General features: G+C 30.5%; 1 protein-coding gene across 2 annotated transcripts; it reads left to right on the top strand.

The window, feature by feature from the left end:
* Window positions 1–1,762: 1,762 nt before the first annotated feature.
* Apime-ASTA (allatostatin A) lies at window positions 1,763–16,214 on the top strand. Of its 2 annotated transcripts, none has more exons than XM_003691433.4 (3): window positions 1,763–1,905; window positions 14,429–14,714; window positions 15,727–16,214. In XM_003691433.4, exons 2-3 carry the CDS (start codon window positions 14,454–14,456, stop codon window positions 16,057–16,059), a joined length of 594 nt encoding a protein of 197 aa, XP_003691481.1. In that variant the 5' UTR covers window positions 1,763–1,905; window positions 14,429–14,453; the 3' UTR covers window positions 16,060–16,214. The 2 variants fall into 2 exon arrangements, with proteins under 2 accessions (XP_003691481.1, XP_086773394.1); XM_086917268.1 differs by lacking the exon at window positions 1,763–1,905 and adding an exon at window positions 8,994–9,044.
* The last annotated feature ends 1,300 nt before the right edge of the window (window positions 16,215–17,514 follow it).

Below are 17,514 nucleotides of genomic sequence, written 5' to 3'. Positions count from 1 at the left end.
AACGAAAAAAAAGGTGAAAGTTGAAAAATTTTAAAATTCAGAGGAATACTTATACCTGATTGTTTAAACGATATAAAAATTGCTCAAAAAAATTATTGAAAATTGTTAAAAAAAATTATTAAATAAACATCTATGGAGAAAAGTACGATGATTTTGAAACTGAAAATTATAATGGTATGCCTTTTTATTAGTGGAAATGTTGTTACAAGAATTGGAGAAAAAATAATGAAATACCAATTGCAGAATTTCTTGTTATTTGCTTTTGGAATAACGTACGAATTGCAAATAGATTTTATAAATTGTGAATATACGAGGGTCGAAAAATGGAAAATTTGTGGATGTGTAGTTTCAAATTTGTATCCAATTATAGGTTAAAAGTTAATTGGTAAAGATACATGGATACTGACGATTTGTATTGAATTATGTATACATAGATTAAAAGTTAATTAGTGAAAATTTATTGGTATTGATAATGATTTAATATTTTAAGACTTTGAGTAATAGAGTTAACTACAAATGGGTGACATTTTACACATAAATGTTAATTGGTGTAGATGTATCGATAGTAATTATATTTTGAAACGACACAATTGGGATATTTTTCGTATAATAAATAAATATGTCTTCCAATATTATTTCTGATATTTATTGATTTATTTATATTTGATAAAGATTAAAAATTTAAGAAGAGCAAACTTTTCATTTAAATACGGATAAAAAATGTAAATGAATATGAAAATGTAATGTAGAACTGTTGCAATTAATTTAATTTTTAATCATTCCTTAATCTTTTCACATAAATAAAAATTCAATATTTTTCTTTGAACAAATCAGAGAAAAGAAACATCAATCCCAAACTCGTAAAATACTTGATTACATTTCTTTAAAAAAATTAAAAAAGTAAAATAATTGAGAGAAAAAAAGCAAGGTTTAAACTTATAAATTCACAAACATTCCTATCTTAAAGTGGAATTATCTTAAATATCACTTTTGATTAAAATATTATCTCAAAATTACTTTCTTAAAATCACTTTTAGAATAATAAAAAAAATAAATCAACGTTCACAATTTTTATGATCCCACAACTCTCTTTAAAAAGCATCATTCACTTTCCAAGATTTCCAAAATTTAAACAAGTTTCTTTCATTCCTTTCTTCAAAAAAAAAAAAAAAATATATAAAATCCAAATTCAGAAAAGAAAAGAACTTCACTTTTTTAATGAAAAGACTAAAAGAAAAAATCAAATCTCTGACCAAGCGATTCATTCAGAAAAAAAAGAATCCTTTTTTCCAAACCTTTATATAAACAAAATCCAAATCAATTCTCTACTTTCTCCACAAACCTAAAAAAAAAAAAAAAAAAAAAAAACACCAATCATCCAAAATTAAAGGAAACAAACATAATCTACAACTTCCTCGACACTTTCTCGACAAAATTCATACAAATCAATCCACGATCCCAAACGAAGGCGAAACAAAAATCATCCAAATAAAAACAACTGAATGTATAAGATATCGGCGCGCAGCTACTATCATCGCACCGGCTTCGAAGACGGCTCGCGACGAAAGGAGAATTGAATGCCGATCGCGGGACCCGCGCGTATGCGCACGCGACGACACGCGCGAGAAAGACGAAGAAGATGTTGCTCGAAAGCGGAACAAAGAGGGAAGAATGGGAAGGGGCGAGGGAGGGTGGCCGACACGCGCGGCCCACGGCACACAGGCGGGTTACACGCGTATAAAGGGTGGCGTCGCGATGCCTTGATCGCCATATCCCGCGTAGACAGCAAACTCGCGACGCTCGGCGTCGATCAGACGAGCCTCGACACCCTTGCATTGTGACCCACGTGAAAACGGTTCGATTCCCGGAGGGAGCCGCGACACGTCGCCGATTCTTCAGCAACAGGTGAGCTTCGCACAAACACACATATACACACGTCTGTTTGTCGAATTTCGCGGATTCGTTTTTCGTTTTTGGGTTGGATCGATGGGAGGATTGATATTTTCCTTTTTTTTTTTTTTTTTTTTTTTTGAGGATTTATAGTTGGTTAAGTGATCACACGCTGTTTGAAGGAAGGATTGTAGGATGTGAAGTTGGTGGAAGAGTTAGGTTTTTATGACGGTTTCTTGATGGAGGTTGGTTCGTAAAAATGGTATTAAGAGGTGAGTTTGAAGATTTTTTTTGGTTTCTTTTTTAGTTAGTGAGATGAGATTTGAAATGATTTGACGAGGTTGGTTTGAAAATGGTTGGAAAGAAGTGATTTCGTTTTCAGAAGTTTAATCAGAGTATTTAATTTTGTGAAAGGATATTGTGAAATTTTGGTGGAGTTGGTTTGATGCAAGTTGATTTTTAAAAAAGATGCTAAGAAGTGATTTTGAAGAATTTAGTTAGTTCATTTTTTGTGGTTTAATTAGAAATAGTTAATTTTGTAAGAAGATAATAATAATAAATTGTAAAATTTGTTGTAAAGGGATTAAAGGTAGTTTGATAAGGGTTGATTTAAAAATTTAAAAAGTAATTTCGAAAAATAGAGATAAAATGATAATATTTTGATTAATTTTGTTTGTAATTAGATTTAAATTGGATTAGTAATAAATTTTTCCTTTCTGAAGAATTAAAGAAATCTAATCTTTGCCAGAAACAATTAGAATAAAAATTATAAATGAAAAATATCAAACTTAATTTATAGCTTATGATTCATAATATAGTTACTCTTATTTATTTTACGTTGATAGAATGCAATTTCCTCTATTAGGATTCAATAACTGTGAATATCTTTTTAAAGACACTTAAAAATTGATGAAATACAATTTCGCACGATTCGAAACGATTGATGACCGACAAGGCAATAAATAACGATGAATAAAAGTTAAAAAGAAGAGTGTTGAACTCTAATGATACGCATCCAAAGGAATAAAAAGAAAAAATAAAAAATAATCCACAACCTTCGTTGTGTTTCTTTCATCAAACTTTCATCAAACATAGTCTGTAATTTTTCGATAGTGTGCATTCTTGAAAATTCGAGGTTTCCTAATTGGATTCCACAGGATACTTTCGTTCCATGCAATTAGGATCCTCCATGTAATAAATAAGAAGGCGATGTTGTAAAGGGGATTTATACTCTGATATTCTTTGCTTAACGCGCGAATATTTCAAACAAATAGCAAAGGTGAAATATTGAAGCTGTCTTCGGGGATGTTTTTGCAACATTTTTAAGAAGCGTTCTTCCTTTAATGCAGATGCCATAATACCATGGACGAGAAACCTTTTGAGATATTCGACGACTCGTAATTTCCCCATTAATTATAGCAGAGCAGACTTGTAATTATTTTAAGCAGCGTAGGAAGCAAAAAGTTAAACTCTGTCCTCTTTGATATCAATTTCATATTAATTTCATCCTATATCTTTTTTGGAAAAGTTGCTCTAATAGTTGGAAAATTAATTGAAAGATACAGTTATAGATGTAATTGCTGAAATTTGTGTAGAATTCGATTTGAATTGGCAATTGATATACATTTGAATAATTTGAGAAATTTGAATCTTTTTTAAGAATTGGAATATTTTAATAATTGTTTATTATTTGATTTAGAATGGATTAGAAATTTGCAAATAATATTACGAATGTTAAAATAAACAGTGAAAATTGATAAATAAAGATATTACGAGAAGAATATTTTAATCAAAATTAAATTTGAAATTAAATTTTAATTAAATTTAGTTTAAAAACGACGCTTTTACAACTTGAGAAATTTAAAAAAAATAAATATATTTGATCGGAGTTTGATCAAATTTTTTTATTTTACATTCTGTTTAATCAAATATCGGATTCATTTGTACACAGATTTTGCCACAGAAAGTTAATACCAATGTTGAAAATTATTATTAAAGTTGAAATGGATATTGAAAATAGACGATTGCTCTGAAATGAAATTAGAAGTAGCTAGACGTAGCTAAATTGGAGATTAAAATGATGGAGATTCAGTAAGATATAAGAAGAACATTCATTATCTCATTCAGTTAAATAAGTTTTCTAATTAGTTAATCTATTAATAATAATAATAATAGTAATATTTGAATGAGAATTCTTGAGTAAGAACATATAATCATCAATTAATTATTAGAATCATTAAAATTCTAGAAAATAAATAATTAAGACGATTTAAGAGGAGAACAATCGAATTTAATTATCTTCGAAAAATTTATTGAATTCGTGCTTCGAACTTAATTAAAACTTTCTTAAGTACTTAAAATATTTTCCTTCTTTCAGAGCAACAGGTGAGCGTTTTGTCAGGGTTACAAATAAAAAAAAGTCTCCTTTTGCATTTTTCTCGATCAACCAAATTTCAATCTCATTTTTATCTAAAATTTTAGATAAAATCCTAGATAACGAATCGAAATATACTTTCCTCGTTTATTTCATTATTGTCTCAATTAATCATCATCACTTTTATCAATTTTCTTTGGACAAAATCGTTTCGAAGAGAAAAAAGGAAAAGGAAAAAGAAAATGAAGAAAATTGGTCGAGGGGAAAGTTCGAAGGAACAACTATAAAAAGGAGATAACGGAAAAGTTTTGCGAAGATACGACAAATTACGTGTCACAAGAGTGATATTGCCACCTTGTTCTTTTATTTCAATGAAATTCGAACAAGAACATTCTTGTGAAAAAAAAAAAAAAAGAACACGAAAAATAATCAAAAAATAATTAGGAGATTTTTTTTATAATTGTCACGAAGTTATGTTATTGATGATTAATAAGAAATGAAAAAGTTAAAAGGATATATACGTATATAAATATTGTATACACGTATAATAATAATAATAATAATAATAATAATAATAACTATGTAGCACAAAATATTTAAAAAAAAGGTATATAAGTCTTTTAAATTAACTTTGATTGATTAAATTTTTCCAAATTATGAAACAACGCAAAGTTCTCGCGAAGGAATTTCTTATTAGTACTAGAATTTCGAGAATTTCTCTAGAGAACTCGATAGAATCAAGGGTTATTTTAACATGTGCTTTTCTTGACATTTAGCACGTGCTCTTAATACGTGCTGTTCTTAAATATTTATTTAATTAATTGTTGTGATTAATATTCTTTTTTAAAGTCATAATTTTTATATGGATCGTCGATTATGCTTTATTAAAGAATGTAATTTCAAAGAATTTCTATATGTAACTTTCAAAGGATGATGCATTTTATTTAAGATTCCAGAATATATTATTTTTTATACATTTTACATAAATTAATTATTACGCACAAAATAGATAAATTATATTATACATACGAAAAGAAAATCCAAGAAAATTGAATTGAATATATGAATATGTAAATAATCAACATGATTAAACATACGAATATAAATATAAATATAATAATCAATCTGATTAAATGTACGAATGTAAGATAACTTTTCCAAAAAAATTATATATAATTTTCTAATATGTAAAAAATAAAAAATTACATTTCTCGTTTTTCTTTATTTATTATTTTTTTGTGTTAGATAGATTGCAAAAAAAAATACCTATAATAATCTTTGTGATAATTTCCATCTATCTTATCTTCCATCGTCTATTTCTCTAAAAACTTAATTATCGTCAGTGTGGAAATGATCTCTCATTTATTATTTATTCTCTGTGAAACTATTTTCTTCAGTTCGCATGTTTACACAGTGAAACCAATGTAAATCGCAACAAATATTTTTCTGTCGCGTATGAAATGGTTAATCGTTGGAAAAATTGTTTGTCAAACCGGAAATCTCTATTATAATTATCCTGAAATTTCCTGTTATCCTGTACTGTGGACACGATATTATTACGTATAATTATAAAATTCGAGTTTTGAAAATTCATTGAAATTTAAAAACTTAAATGTCCACAACAAACATGGCCTCTTTAAATTGTTATATTTGCATATCATCGTTCAAAGTATGAAATTTGTTACTCAGATATTTTTATAACAGATGTTATTTTATAACGAATGTAAATATCTGTTTATTAACAGATATTTAATATATTTTATGTATTTTAAATATGTATTATTAAATGTTCGTTCGTTACTTTGAAGTTTTTTTTGGAATATATTAAATAATGTTTTTTGCACGACAATTTTCCTGGAATCCTTCTATAATTTCTTAAATTCGTAGTAGTTTAAAAATTTTTAAAACTAGCTCAGAACTAGTTCAGAAAAACTTTGATATAACGATGAAATTTTTATTAACTATCCAATTCGTATTAAAAGAAAATTTTTATACTCAAAGAATAGAGTTCTTAATTAACGAAAGTAGATAACTAAAATATAATTTGAAATTACTATTTCCTTCGAATAATTACGAGCTGTTTCACAAATTGACTTTGATTTTTAATTGCGTTAGATTTTGGAAAGTTGATTAATTGATTTGGAAATATGAAATAAAATATTTTATTTATCGAATTTGGATAATTTGATTAAAGAACATATTGGTCAATTTAAAAATATAGAATATAAAAATGTATCAGAGGAATATATTTATTGAAAATTTAAAAAAATGGAAGAAAATATGATTTCTGAATAATAAAAATTTTAAATTGATTTAAATTTCAAAGTCACTAACGAAACATTCTCAAGGTTTATTTAATTATTATTTTAATAATTTTTAAATAAATACTTTTAAATTCGACCATTTACAATTAAAAATTCGAAAGAAAAAAAGAGCGAATTAAAGTAATAAAATTTTAGAGACACAAATTTAAATAAACTTTTAATCGCTGACATTTCGTTGCTCGATTCGTATGCGAAATCTTTTCCTTTATATCAAAAGATATTAAAAAATTTAAAGGTCACCGTGAAACTTATCATTTTAATTTTTATTTTTGTTTAATCTCGATAAATGCGCATTTCAAAGCAAAATGAATCTTTCAAACACATACTCGTTCAACATGTTTCTTATTGATAAAATTTTTTTATACCTACTTTATGTCGTATTAATACTAGCAAAAAAAAAAAAAAAGTGAAAAAGAGAAAAGAAATAAATAAATGAGAAATAAAATATTGGCAAACTCATCATCAGGCAACGTTCATCCTCGACATACAAAACAACTCTTTGATTAAAATAAGATTTTTTAATTATCTCTAGGAGTACGAGGGAAAAAACTTCGTATTTCCAGTATCTTTTTCACGAAGAATAGAATTGATATCGAAACTTTCGTTCCATCCAAGTTTTAGCTGTCGAACAAGAAGAAATCGTCTCTTCTTTCGAACAACCCTCTCGATGACTGTGGAATAATCGAGAACTCGTGTCTGAAACGCAAAACTTTTATGTCGTCCGAGTTGTCAAGATCTCACAACAAAATATTGGTTTAACTCTGCTCGAACGTGATGTGAAGAGAATGTATAGAGAATTTTATTATGTTGTACCTCGAATCGTGTTTTGACTTTTAAATATACTTCATTACGATTTAATAGATGAATTATTTCTTGAGGGGAATTGACTCTATCGTTAGTCAAGCTCAAAATCTATTTTCTTTTGTTGGGGATTAATTGGGAAGAGAATTGGAATTTGAATGGAAGAGAGTTTAAGTAGTATAGATCAACGATTACAGCAAGTGGAATGGATCAATTGTTTGCAACACTTTTACATCTTAAAAATAGTTTTACATTTTAGAATAACATTAATCTAGGAAGATATCTTCTTTTTTTGATAATAGTTTAAACAATTTTATTTATAGATGTTTTTGGAAATTGAAATTTATCTAAACTTCAATTGATTAAATTGTAAAAGAAAAAAAAATATTTTCATTGTTATTCTAAAATTTTCTAAAATATCAAAAATTTGTAAAGTGTATAACATTATATCCGAATTTAAATATTCTCGATTTTTTTTTTTTTTTTTTTTTTTTACATGATTGCAAGACACAGTTATTACAAAATCCTCGTGACACATGTTTGTTTTACACGGTATATTCGTCTTTGTTTTCCAAACGATGAAAAACGAGTGGAAAGGGTAGGAGGGGGTTGAAACTGCGCAGATCAGGCAAGGTTATTAGAACGGCGTTATTAGCAGACTTTTTGTAGCTTGTAGTTTGCAGATTGCTATTGCTTATCTCGGTTGCATGAAGTCTGAAAGTGGACTAATCGGCCCTCCATGAAAAATCTATCAGTCCCACAAGTATCTAGAAACTGTCCAATAAGAATTCTCTGTTCGGTGCCACGTTGCGTTTTCATTTTAATCGCGATGTCCCCTTAAATGAGCCGTTTGCTTTGTTCTCATGATGATAGAAATGATTATTCAGGCAGATTTTGTAAGGTTATTTCAAGATAATAAAAAAAAGAATTTCACGTGGCTTTGAGACGAACAATCGAAAGAGATTCTTGAATATATCGAGTCGATTTTTTCTTACTTAGAATCTGAAATTGTAGTTATATAATTTTAAAGTGCATAATATGAGAATGAGTTTTGAAATTTTATAATCTCAGAACTAATTATTTTGTTTGTAGATTTAATAATTAAATTCTTCTACAATTTAAATTTTTTTAATCACAATTATTTAAATGAAAATTCTTGCAAACATGATAACAATTTCAAAATGACTGTAATATGGTTTTAAGAAATTTTCTTTTATCAATCGAATAATCCATCTGAATTTTTTAAACCCGATTTTACAATGTTACAACTTTTTCATCAAAAATGAATCGAATACAAATTAATACTTTCACACGCGAAAATATCGGCCAGTTTAACTGAATTGACATTTCCTTCTTCTCGTCCACTGAACTATGTATTTTTCTATGGATCCAGCGATATTAATATTCCACATTCTTACGCCCAATTTCTCACGATAAATATACGTTAAACAACGACTGACCCAATTCAACGAAGCGATTTATGGCTACAAACAGTTCCAAATACGAAGCCATACTTTACCTTCCTGTTTTGTGTTTGAACTACTACTACTGCTACAACTAGCTTGGAAATTCGCTGCCATAACAGTGTTCATTGTATTGAATTTCTAGCAGAGACATCGAGAAAGGAAGCTAGTGAAGGCAATGATAAAACTAAAGTAAGATTCCAATGTTTCGATAATATTCTCTAAATTTCTTGTCCTTACACTGATATCAGTATTTAGATGAAAGCTTTATTGAAAATTAATTTTTATAATAATTAAAATTTAAATTTGAATATCATTGAATATCAAGTTAAATAACTAATAATTAACGTAAAGAATTTCAATTTCCAATTTGATTTGAATAAAAAAAAAATAAATAAAAATTATGATTATTAATATTGAAGAAAAATCTCAAACTCCATAATCCAATAAATCTTCGTGTGAAACGTGTGAAAAATGAAAATTTTCGTAGCACGGAACGATAGAGAAAAGGGAACAATTATAATGACAAAAGCTAGTTAACGCCGACATCGATTCGACGGTAAATTTTACGTCGAGAACTTGGTGCTTTAGCAAGCTGAAAAGCAGAAGAGGAGAATAACACGAAAGGATGGGACCGTGAAGAATTCATAAAAATCCTCGTTGCATCGTCCTCTTATATCGACGACGAATTTCACGGATGAAGGATTATTTTCAATGATGGCGCTATATCGATCATGGTAGAGTCTGTAAAAATCTCATTACACGATCAAATATCGCATCTTTCTTTTCTCTTCCTTTTTTCTTGTTCGTTTAAATATATCAAATATCTTATCTCATGGAGGGCTAATTGTATTGCAATATTTGCAAAACAGCAATTTCCTTTGATTAAGGATCTCTACATACAAGTCTAAAAAAAAACTTGGTTTCTTCATTCTGCATTTTCTTTTAATCTCCTTGTTGAAATGGTATCAAGTTAGATCTTTAAAAAATACGAATTTTCTCATTTCTATTATTTTTCGTTGTATGACGTTCTGTATAAAGCGAGGTTCGGATTGCACAGCTATGATTTATGAATTATTCTTCTTTGATCTCCTCTCCCCACGTATGATTCATCGGCCATTTACCCCTTTCGAACTTGGAGTATTCATTTGATCCCTTCATTACCAACGAAGCTTTACAGTGCTTCTAAAATTACTAAAAGATAATAATTAACGATTTCAACAATGAATAATCTTAACAATTTTTTTTTGAACTAAATAATTTCAGCAATTAAGAAGAATAAAACATTCAAGCACAGTTACGATTTTCCACGGAAAAGAAAAAAGTATTTGCCGTGCCGGAAATTGGTATAATGCTGGAAAAGTAGTCAGGAGAAGATATGAGATTCTCTCAGACGAGATTTAATTTCACGCCGTGCGAGATGTTTTTCCATCCCCCCCGAGGAATATGGAAAGGTGACGTTAATCTCGTTTCCGGTATAAGTTGGTGTACGTTCAGTCGATGAGATTGATGGTAATCGTGGCTGTACAACTCGTTCCAACCTTTTCTCGCCATTCCGCCGATCGTTCGACCCTTTCGTTTCCACTTCTAAAAGAAAATCGAGAAACGGAGCAATATAATATGATATTCCGCAAGGCATCGAATCTTAAATTTTCTGATCCAGATTTTAACGGATTTTAAAATTCCTCTCTCGTGAAACTGAATGAAATGAATCGCTAAAATGAATTAAAAAATTCACTTAGTCTTCGTGAAAAAGGGATTGACAAAGGACGAGATCTAATTTTATAAATATATAGATAAGATGAGATACGAATTTTCAAAAATATTCACGAGAAAGAAAGAAAGATCAGATTTTCGATCTAAAAACGACTGTGCCCAATCTTGCAAAGGATACCCGAGGGATGGCTCGTCCATTTCATCAACCATCCAATCTCATTAAACCGGAAGAAGAGGGCAAGGCTAAGGAGGGAAAACGTGTGTGGGAGTCGATCAACAAGGGTTCTGAACGAAAGACAGCTTAAAATTTCATTAACGAATCGTCGATGGGTTTGCCCCCATCAGGCATGCACTCCTAATCCCATTTCCGGTCGCAGAGCGTATCATAGCGGATGACTTCCTGTCCAAAATCCATGGCCACTCCATTTTTCATAATATTTGCTTCAATTTTGTTCCCACGAATCATCGAATTACCCAGAGAATGATGATCTTAATACGTTGTATTCTTGCTTACGAAAGAAACAAAATTGTGTTATTATTGCCGAAGTTTTCATTGATGAATAAAGAGATGGATTGTTTTTTTGAAATTTTTTTGAAAAGAATTAGAAGATACACTTACGAATTAGATAGGAAATGTTTTGAAAAAAAATACGAGAATTGAGAATATTTTTGAATAAGAAAGAAAGAAGTAAATTTTGCATAATTTTAGAAAAGTTAATTTGAATAATTCTATTGCGATAACGAGAAGCGAAATTCGTATCGTCGTTTGAATATGAGATTTTCCTTAGAAAAATATATATATATATATATAAATCTTAGAAAAGAAGATTGAAGAGAGTGAAAAGAAGATTGTTATTTGAAGAAACATTTTGATAAAATAGTTGTATAGTCAAGAATAACTCAAGAAAGAGTCGGAAAATAATTCTACAATTAATAAAAAAAAACTGAATAAACAAAATAACTGTACGAGAAAATTATTCTCAAAAAAAAAAAAATAATAAAGAAATTCCACAAATTCTCGAAATTAAATCGCTGAAAATCTTTAAAGAAACAACTACCAACAAAAATGACGGATAATAAAATATATTAAAATTACAAAAAAAAAAAAAAATAAAAAACGAAATGCTGAAATCACAATCACAATTTTGCATCATCGAATATCCGCAATTAATCGAAGCTTTTCAATAGAATTTTCGTCGGCCGTCACTCAAAACGTTTTTCGAACAATAATTGAATTAACCTTGTATCAGACGTATTTCGTATTACTCTTTCGTTATCGATCCAGTTATTTGTTTGCATACATGTTGATAATCATCTACTTCGTTACCGGTGCGAACTTAATCTGTGATGATATGTGGAAATGAAACAAGCTTATGCGATTCGTTTAGAATAAATCGCAGGAAATATTTTAAATCGACAATAACAACGATTTTGTTGAGGAATGTTTCAGATAATATTTATTTCTTAATTTAATTAAAAGAGATGTGAATGATTTTTTTTTTTGAAATGATTAAAAATTACATTTACACTTTTATTCGTTTAATTTTTCTGAAAATAGCAAAAGTTTTCCTTCTTTGGATATTTAATTTTTAAATTCGAAAAACGTTCATCGTATTAAACACGCGAAACAAAGTCAATGCAATTATTTTTTAATTAAAGTTAAGTTCACTTGCGAATTCCATTTCGTCCATAAATCGCAAAAAAAAAAAAAAAAGAGAAGAAAAAAATATTCTCAAAAAATAAAACAAGCCAGTCACGCAACGTGCACGTGGTGTTGGTGCTGGCTCAAAGCGACTGAATAAATCGATAACACACCACGATACAAGACACGTGATCGACCAAATCTAACCGGATAACTCGTCCTATCTCTCTCCCCTTCCTCCTCTCGACATCCTCTCGACGTCCAATGACCCCAAATTCTTAACCTGCTTGTCGTCCAAGAGCTATAGAAAAACTTTAATAGACGGAAGAAGGTAATTATTCAAAGAAATTTGCAATTTTATTTGAAAAATTTCCTCCTCTTCTCCTTTTTCCCCCCTCCTCCTCTTCCTCTCCTCTTCCTTCTTCTTTTCTGCGCGTCTTCAGTCCGGGGAGATCGCAAAGTTAGATTTGCTCGGGCAAATTAACGCGAAGGAACGAACTTCCTGCAACGAACAAGATATTGCAATAAAAATACAGGTGTAAATTAAAAATTAAATCCAACGGATGGCCAAGCATCGAAACACCTGTTGCAAAGATAAGTTTGAAGACTGTATCATAGGATTCAATTTCAAGGGAATTAAATTTATTGAATTATGATGATCGATGCGTTGGAAAGTTTCTTAATTTGGAAGTTTTTTTCGGCCATTTTATCTGCAAAATTTTCTCCAAGATTTCGTTTCCACGAAAATTTCTTGATGTCAATTTTGATCAGGTTTCTTCTTTCAATTGGTATTCCTCGTAAGATTTTCCATTTCTGAAATTTGGTTATCGATTTTTTTCTCTTATATTAAGACCAATTCAGATCCTTTATTATTGAAAACTGTTGAAGAAGTGCAATTTGAAGAAGTAATTAGTTGGAAAATTATAAATTAATTTTTAAGCAATTCTCTACTGCTCTTTATATTAATTTTTATTAATCCTTACAGTTTCACAAATGTGAAACTCTAAAATTACAAATATATTGTTGATCTTTTGCAATGGAATAATTATTTTATAATTATTTTATATAATTATATATCATCATCATTCTCCATTAATTTCATTTAACTTAAATTTCTTTGTAAATAGAATTCATTGGATTTCAATCAAATCTTTAAAAATCTTCGTTCGATTCTACATTACACCAGACAATTATTTTTTTTTCTTTTCTCTTTTTATCTTTTATCTCTCGAAAAAAAAGATCACAAATTGGAAAGCGCAATGTGGTTGAACATTAACATTTCTTCGCGATTCATCCGGATATCCAAGTATTCTTTCAACAACCGCGAAACGATTGTAAATCCTGCAAATTAAACGAGATGAGCTCTGGAAAGCGTATATTCCATTTCCCCTCGTGTTGCCCTTTTCCCTCACGCGGAATTGCCACTTTAAATCGAGGCCGATTTAATTTCTCGCAGAAATGAAACGGTAAATGTCGCCACTGAAATTTTCACGAGCCAACAATCTCGGTATCCAACGATAAACCGAAATTCTGAGAATCAAAAATCTTGGATACAAAATATGATGATCGAACATTTCGTGGGGAGAAGAAATTTTACAAATATTCTTGCTTTTTCCTTTCCTCGTTTAAGTCGCAAGCAATCGTTTAGAATTTTTTAAATAAAATCATCATGGCTTATAATAAAGGATTGAATAAAAAGAATCAGGAATGATAAATTTGAATCAAACAATTTGTTTATCATTAATTAATACGTTAGAACAGTATTGTCATTGAAAGGATAAAATGTTTTTGAAAATATATTATAGATTATTACTTCTTTTTTTTTTTTTTTTATTAAAGTACGATTTTAATATGAGATATAGAATATGGTAATAAAATTAATGGAATTAGTAATTTAATAATCAAAAATTTTCGAACGAAACAGCACAATATTGGCAGAAGTATGAAACTCGATTCGAGCTAGGAAAGCCACAAATCCTTGATAAATTAGATACGTGGAAAAGCAATTTTCGAGGATCCGTGTCACTCGCTATTCATCGCGACATTTTCCAACTCAATTCGAAATCTGGAAACAGATTTGCTTCGAAATCAAAATGTTTCTCCCTGCACGAATAAAATTATCCGTCCGCCAACTCTGAGAATTCAATTTTAAACTATCGTTTTCAATCACGATCGATCAATTACGAATTTTTCTTTTTTTTTTTTTTTTTGAAATCAGGCTTAAAAAATAGGCAAAGCTCAGAATGAGGACCAGGACAAGCGTTCTGACATCGAGCTTGGCTTTCCTCTATTTCGTTGGGATGGTGGGAAGGTCGGCCTTAGCCATGGAAGAAACACCAGCCTCGTCTATGAATCTTCAACATTATAACAATATGTTGAATCCTATGGCGTTCGACGATACTGTGCCTGAAAAGAGAGCGTACACTTACGTTTCCGAGTATAAGAGGCTACCCGTCTACAACTTTGGTATTGGAAAGCGTTGGATCGATACTAATGATAACAAGGTGAGAATATCACGATTATTAAAATCTCCTTATTATATCCACAGCGATTCAAGCAACAGGAAGCATAATGATTCTCAAAACCTGAAAACATACGATCAATAATTTACTCTAATTTTTAATATTTTTCTTTTTCTGTTAAAACAATGTATATTTGTATATTTATATATTATTTGTGCTATGCGAATATAAAAAAGATCAAATTAAATTTCAATTTCTATATATATATATATATTAGATCATAAAATTTCGAATTTTCGTGTAAAAAATCGTGAAAAGAGACCAAGAATTTTGTCATCGAAACCCACTCGAAAAATAGAGGAAATCATCCCATTGAATCTCCTTTTTGATTTATCCCGATATCTCAATCCGTTGTCGAGATACGAGGATTCAAAGTTTCTACCGCTCGACGCCTATAAGGTAAAAATTATGAATGGGCCCGCGACCCAGTGACCTACATATTTTTCCTAGAAATGCGTACTACGCTTTTTCCAGGAATCGCGTCTGACACTTGTCTGGAGTTTGGGATAGGTCGGTGAGACGAGGCGCGAGCGAGAGGTCCGAGTAAACAACAAGGACGAGGATAATAAACCATCGAAAATTACCCTTTCCTTTACACGACGATATCTCGGCAACCGGAAGTCGTATCGAGATAAATCAAAAAGCGTTTTAAAGGGGAAGGATCCGCGCTTCTAACGACCTGCCACCCATCGCGAAAAAGTCGCTATCTTCCGAGTTATAGCGGTTTAAAGTTTTCTTAATTTTAATACGATTTAAACGAGTTTTAAGCCGGGCTGCGTAACAGATGTGTTTATTTCTGGAAAAATATTCCCTTATAACGGTCTTAGTTGCACACCAAAGACTCTGAAACTGATTCAAAAGTCAAATCCTTTGAAGTATCGATTTGAAACTATATATATATATATATCTTCTTCTCACGAGTTTTCTTCGATTTAAATTTTCCATCGCATTTTCTTGTCCTATTCTCCATTCTCGAAACATTCTATTATTCCAGAGAGGGCGCGACTACTCCTTCGGCCTTGGGAAACGAAGACAATACAATTTCGGCCTGGGGAAACGGAACGACAACACGGACTACCCCCTCAGACTGAACCTGGATTACCTTCCCGTCGACAATCCCGCGTTCCATTCCCAAGAGAACACGGACGACTTTCTCGAGGAGAAACGGGGAAGGCAGCCTTACAGCTTCGGATTAGGGAAGAGGGCGGTGCATTACAGCGGTGGGCAGCCGCTAGGCTCGAAGAGACCGAACGACATGCTCAGCCAGAGATATCATTTCGGGCTTGGGAAGAGGATGCCCGAGGACGAGGAGGACTCGCCGCAGTAGATCCTCTTCGAGGGAATATCGGTCGACGACTCGTCACGATGGTGTGTCGCCGACGTAAAACGGCAATGTAGCTCCAATTCGATGTCGCTGAGTTTTATTGTCAGACGAAGTATATCGATTACGCAACAAAATAAAGACACATTTTGAACTTTCAACGTTTCTCTTTTAACATGAGTTTTTTTTTCGCTATTTTTATCGGCTTGACCGGGTAAAGGGTCTCTCATCGAGGCAATAATTTTTGCTGCTCTTCATTCGAGTATATATATCTACCGTTTCTCATTCCTTGGGTGCTTACTATTCTTTTGATTGTACTTGGTGGTTTTCAAGTGAATGTGCATCTCGAGAGCGAGGAATTTGTTTTAATAAACTTTGTACTTGAAGATCGTTGTACAATTAAAAATTTTTTGATCTTTATTTACACGCATATTGGTTAAAAAAAAGGAACACAAGGGAAAGATACGGACGTTCATCAATGTTTGAATATTACTTGCATTTACCTTCGACTCTCGCTGTAAATGAATGCAATTGTTGTATACAAATCTTGCAATTGACAATACAATCTTATCCTTACAATCGATCTTGTAAATAAATTGTAGACGCTTGTGCATTTGTAGTATTTTTTTTTCCATACGTTGGAAATTTTCAAAATTTATTAGAGTATCAATTTTCCTCGATCTGACTTAATCGATTTGGAGACAATTCAATAATGATAAAAATATAATTTATTTCCAATGTTATTCTTCCAAAAAACTTTTTCTCGATCATCCCAAGACAACACGCTTCTTTAGAAAGTTAGAAGAAGAATATAAGTCGAAACTCGAACAACTTATTGCCATTTGTGTCATTGAAGATGAATTTTTCAATAAAATTATTGTCGTTAAACAACATCCACTTACTTGTAACTTTTAATTCCTTTCAAGCATAATAAATCACCCCTATGAACTTTACTTTTGCTCGGTCAAGCAACAAGCAACAACTTTGTATTTCCTTATTTTCTTCACAGATTTCAATCTTCATTGATGAAAGTTTAATTTCTTGATTTGATTCTAGTTGTGAATAATAGCAGAGCTGGGTGGGATGGATTATCTTGATGATTGATTTTGATTTCCATGATAAAATGCAGCGCAGATTGGAGGTATTGGATGATTGGCTTGGATTCACGATTGACGAGAGATTGTGGAAAAGATTTTTAAAAACGAAACGACCGAATTTTATTATAGAAAGTTTTGTGACCTCTGAAGCAAAATCTTTACAATATATTAATTTTGAAAATGATTTATTAAAGTTCCTATTGTATAGATAAATTTGTTCATTACATTGATAATAATAATAATTATAATAATAATAATAATAATAATAATAATAATAATATGTAATAAGTCATTTCATCGCTGATACGACGTTACACAGATTTTAACATTAGAACTACCATAATCGAGTTTCCCATTTTGCCAC

This window comes from Apis florea, unplaced genomic scaffold (genome assembly GCF_048593485.1).
Source record: "Apis florea isolate Af1SG1 unplaced genomic scaffold, ASM4859348v1 contig_2201_pilon, whole genome shotgun sequence".
Classification (NCBI taxonomy): Eukaryota; Metazoa; Arthropoda; class Insecta; order Hymenoptera; family Apidae; genus Apis; species Apis florea.
This window is presented reverse-complemented; position numbering and strand designations above follow the sequence as displayed.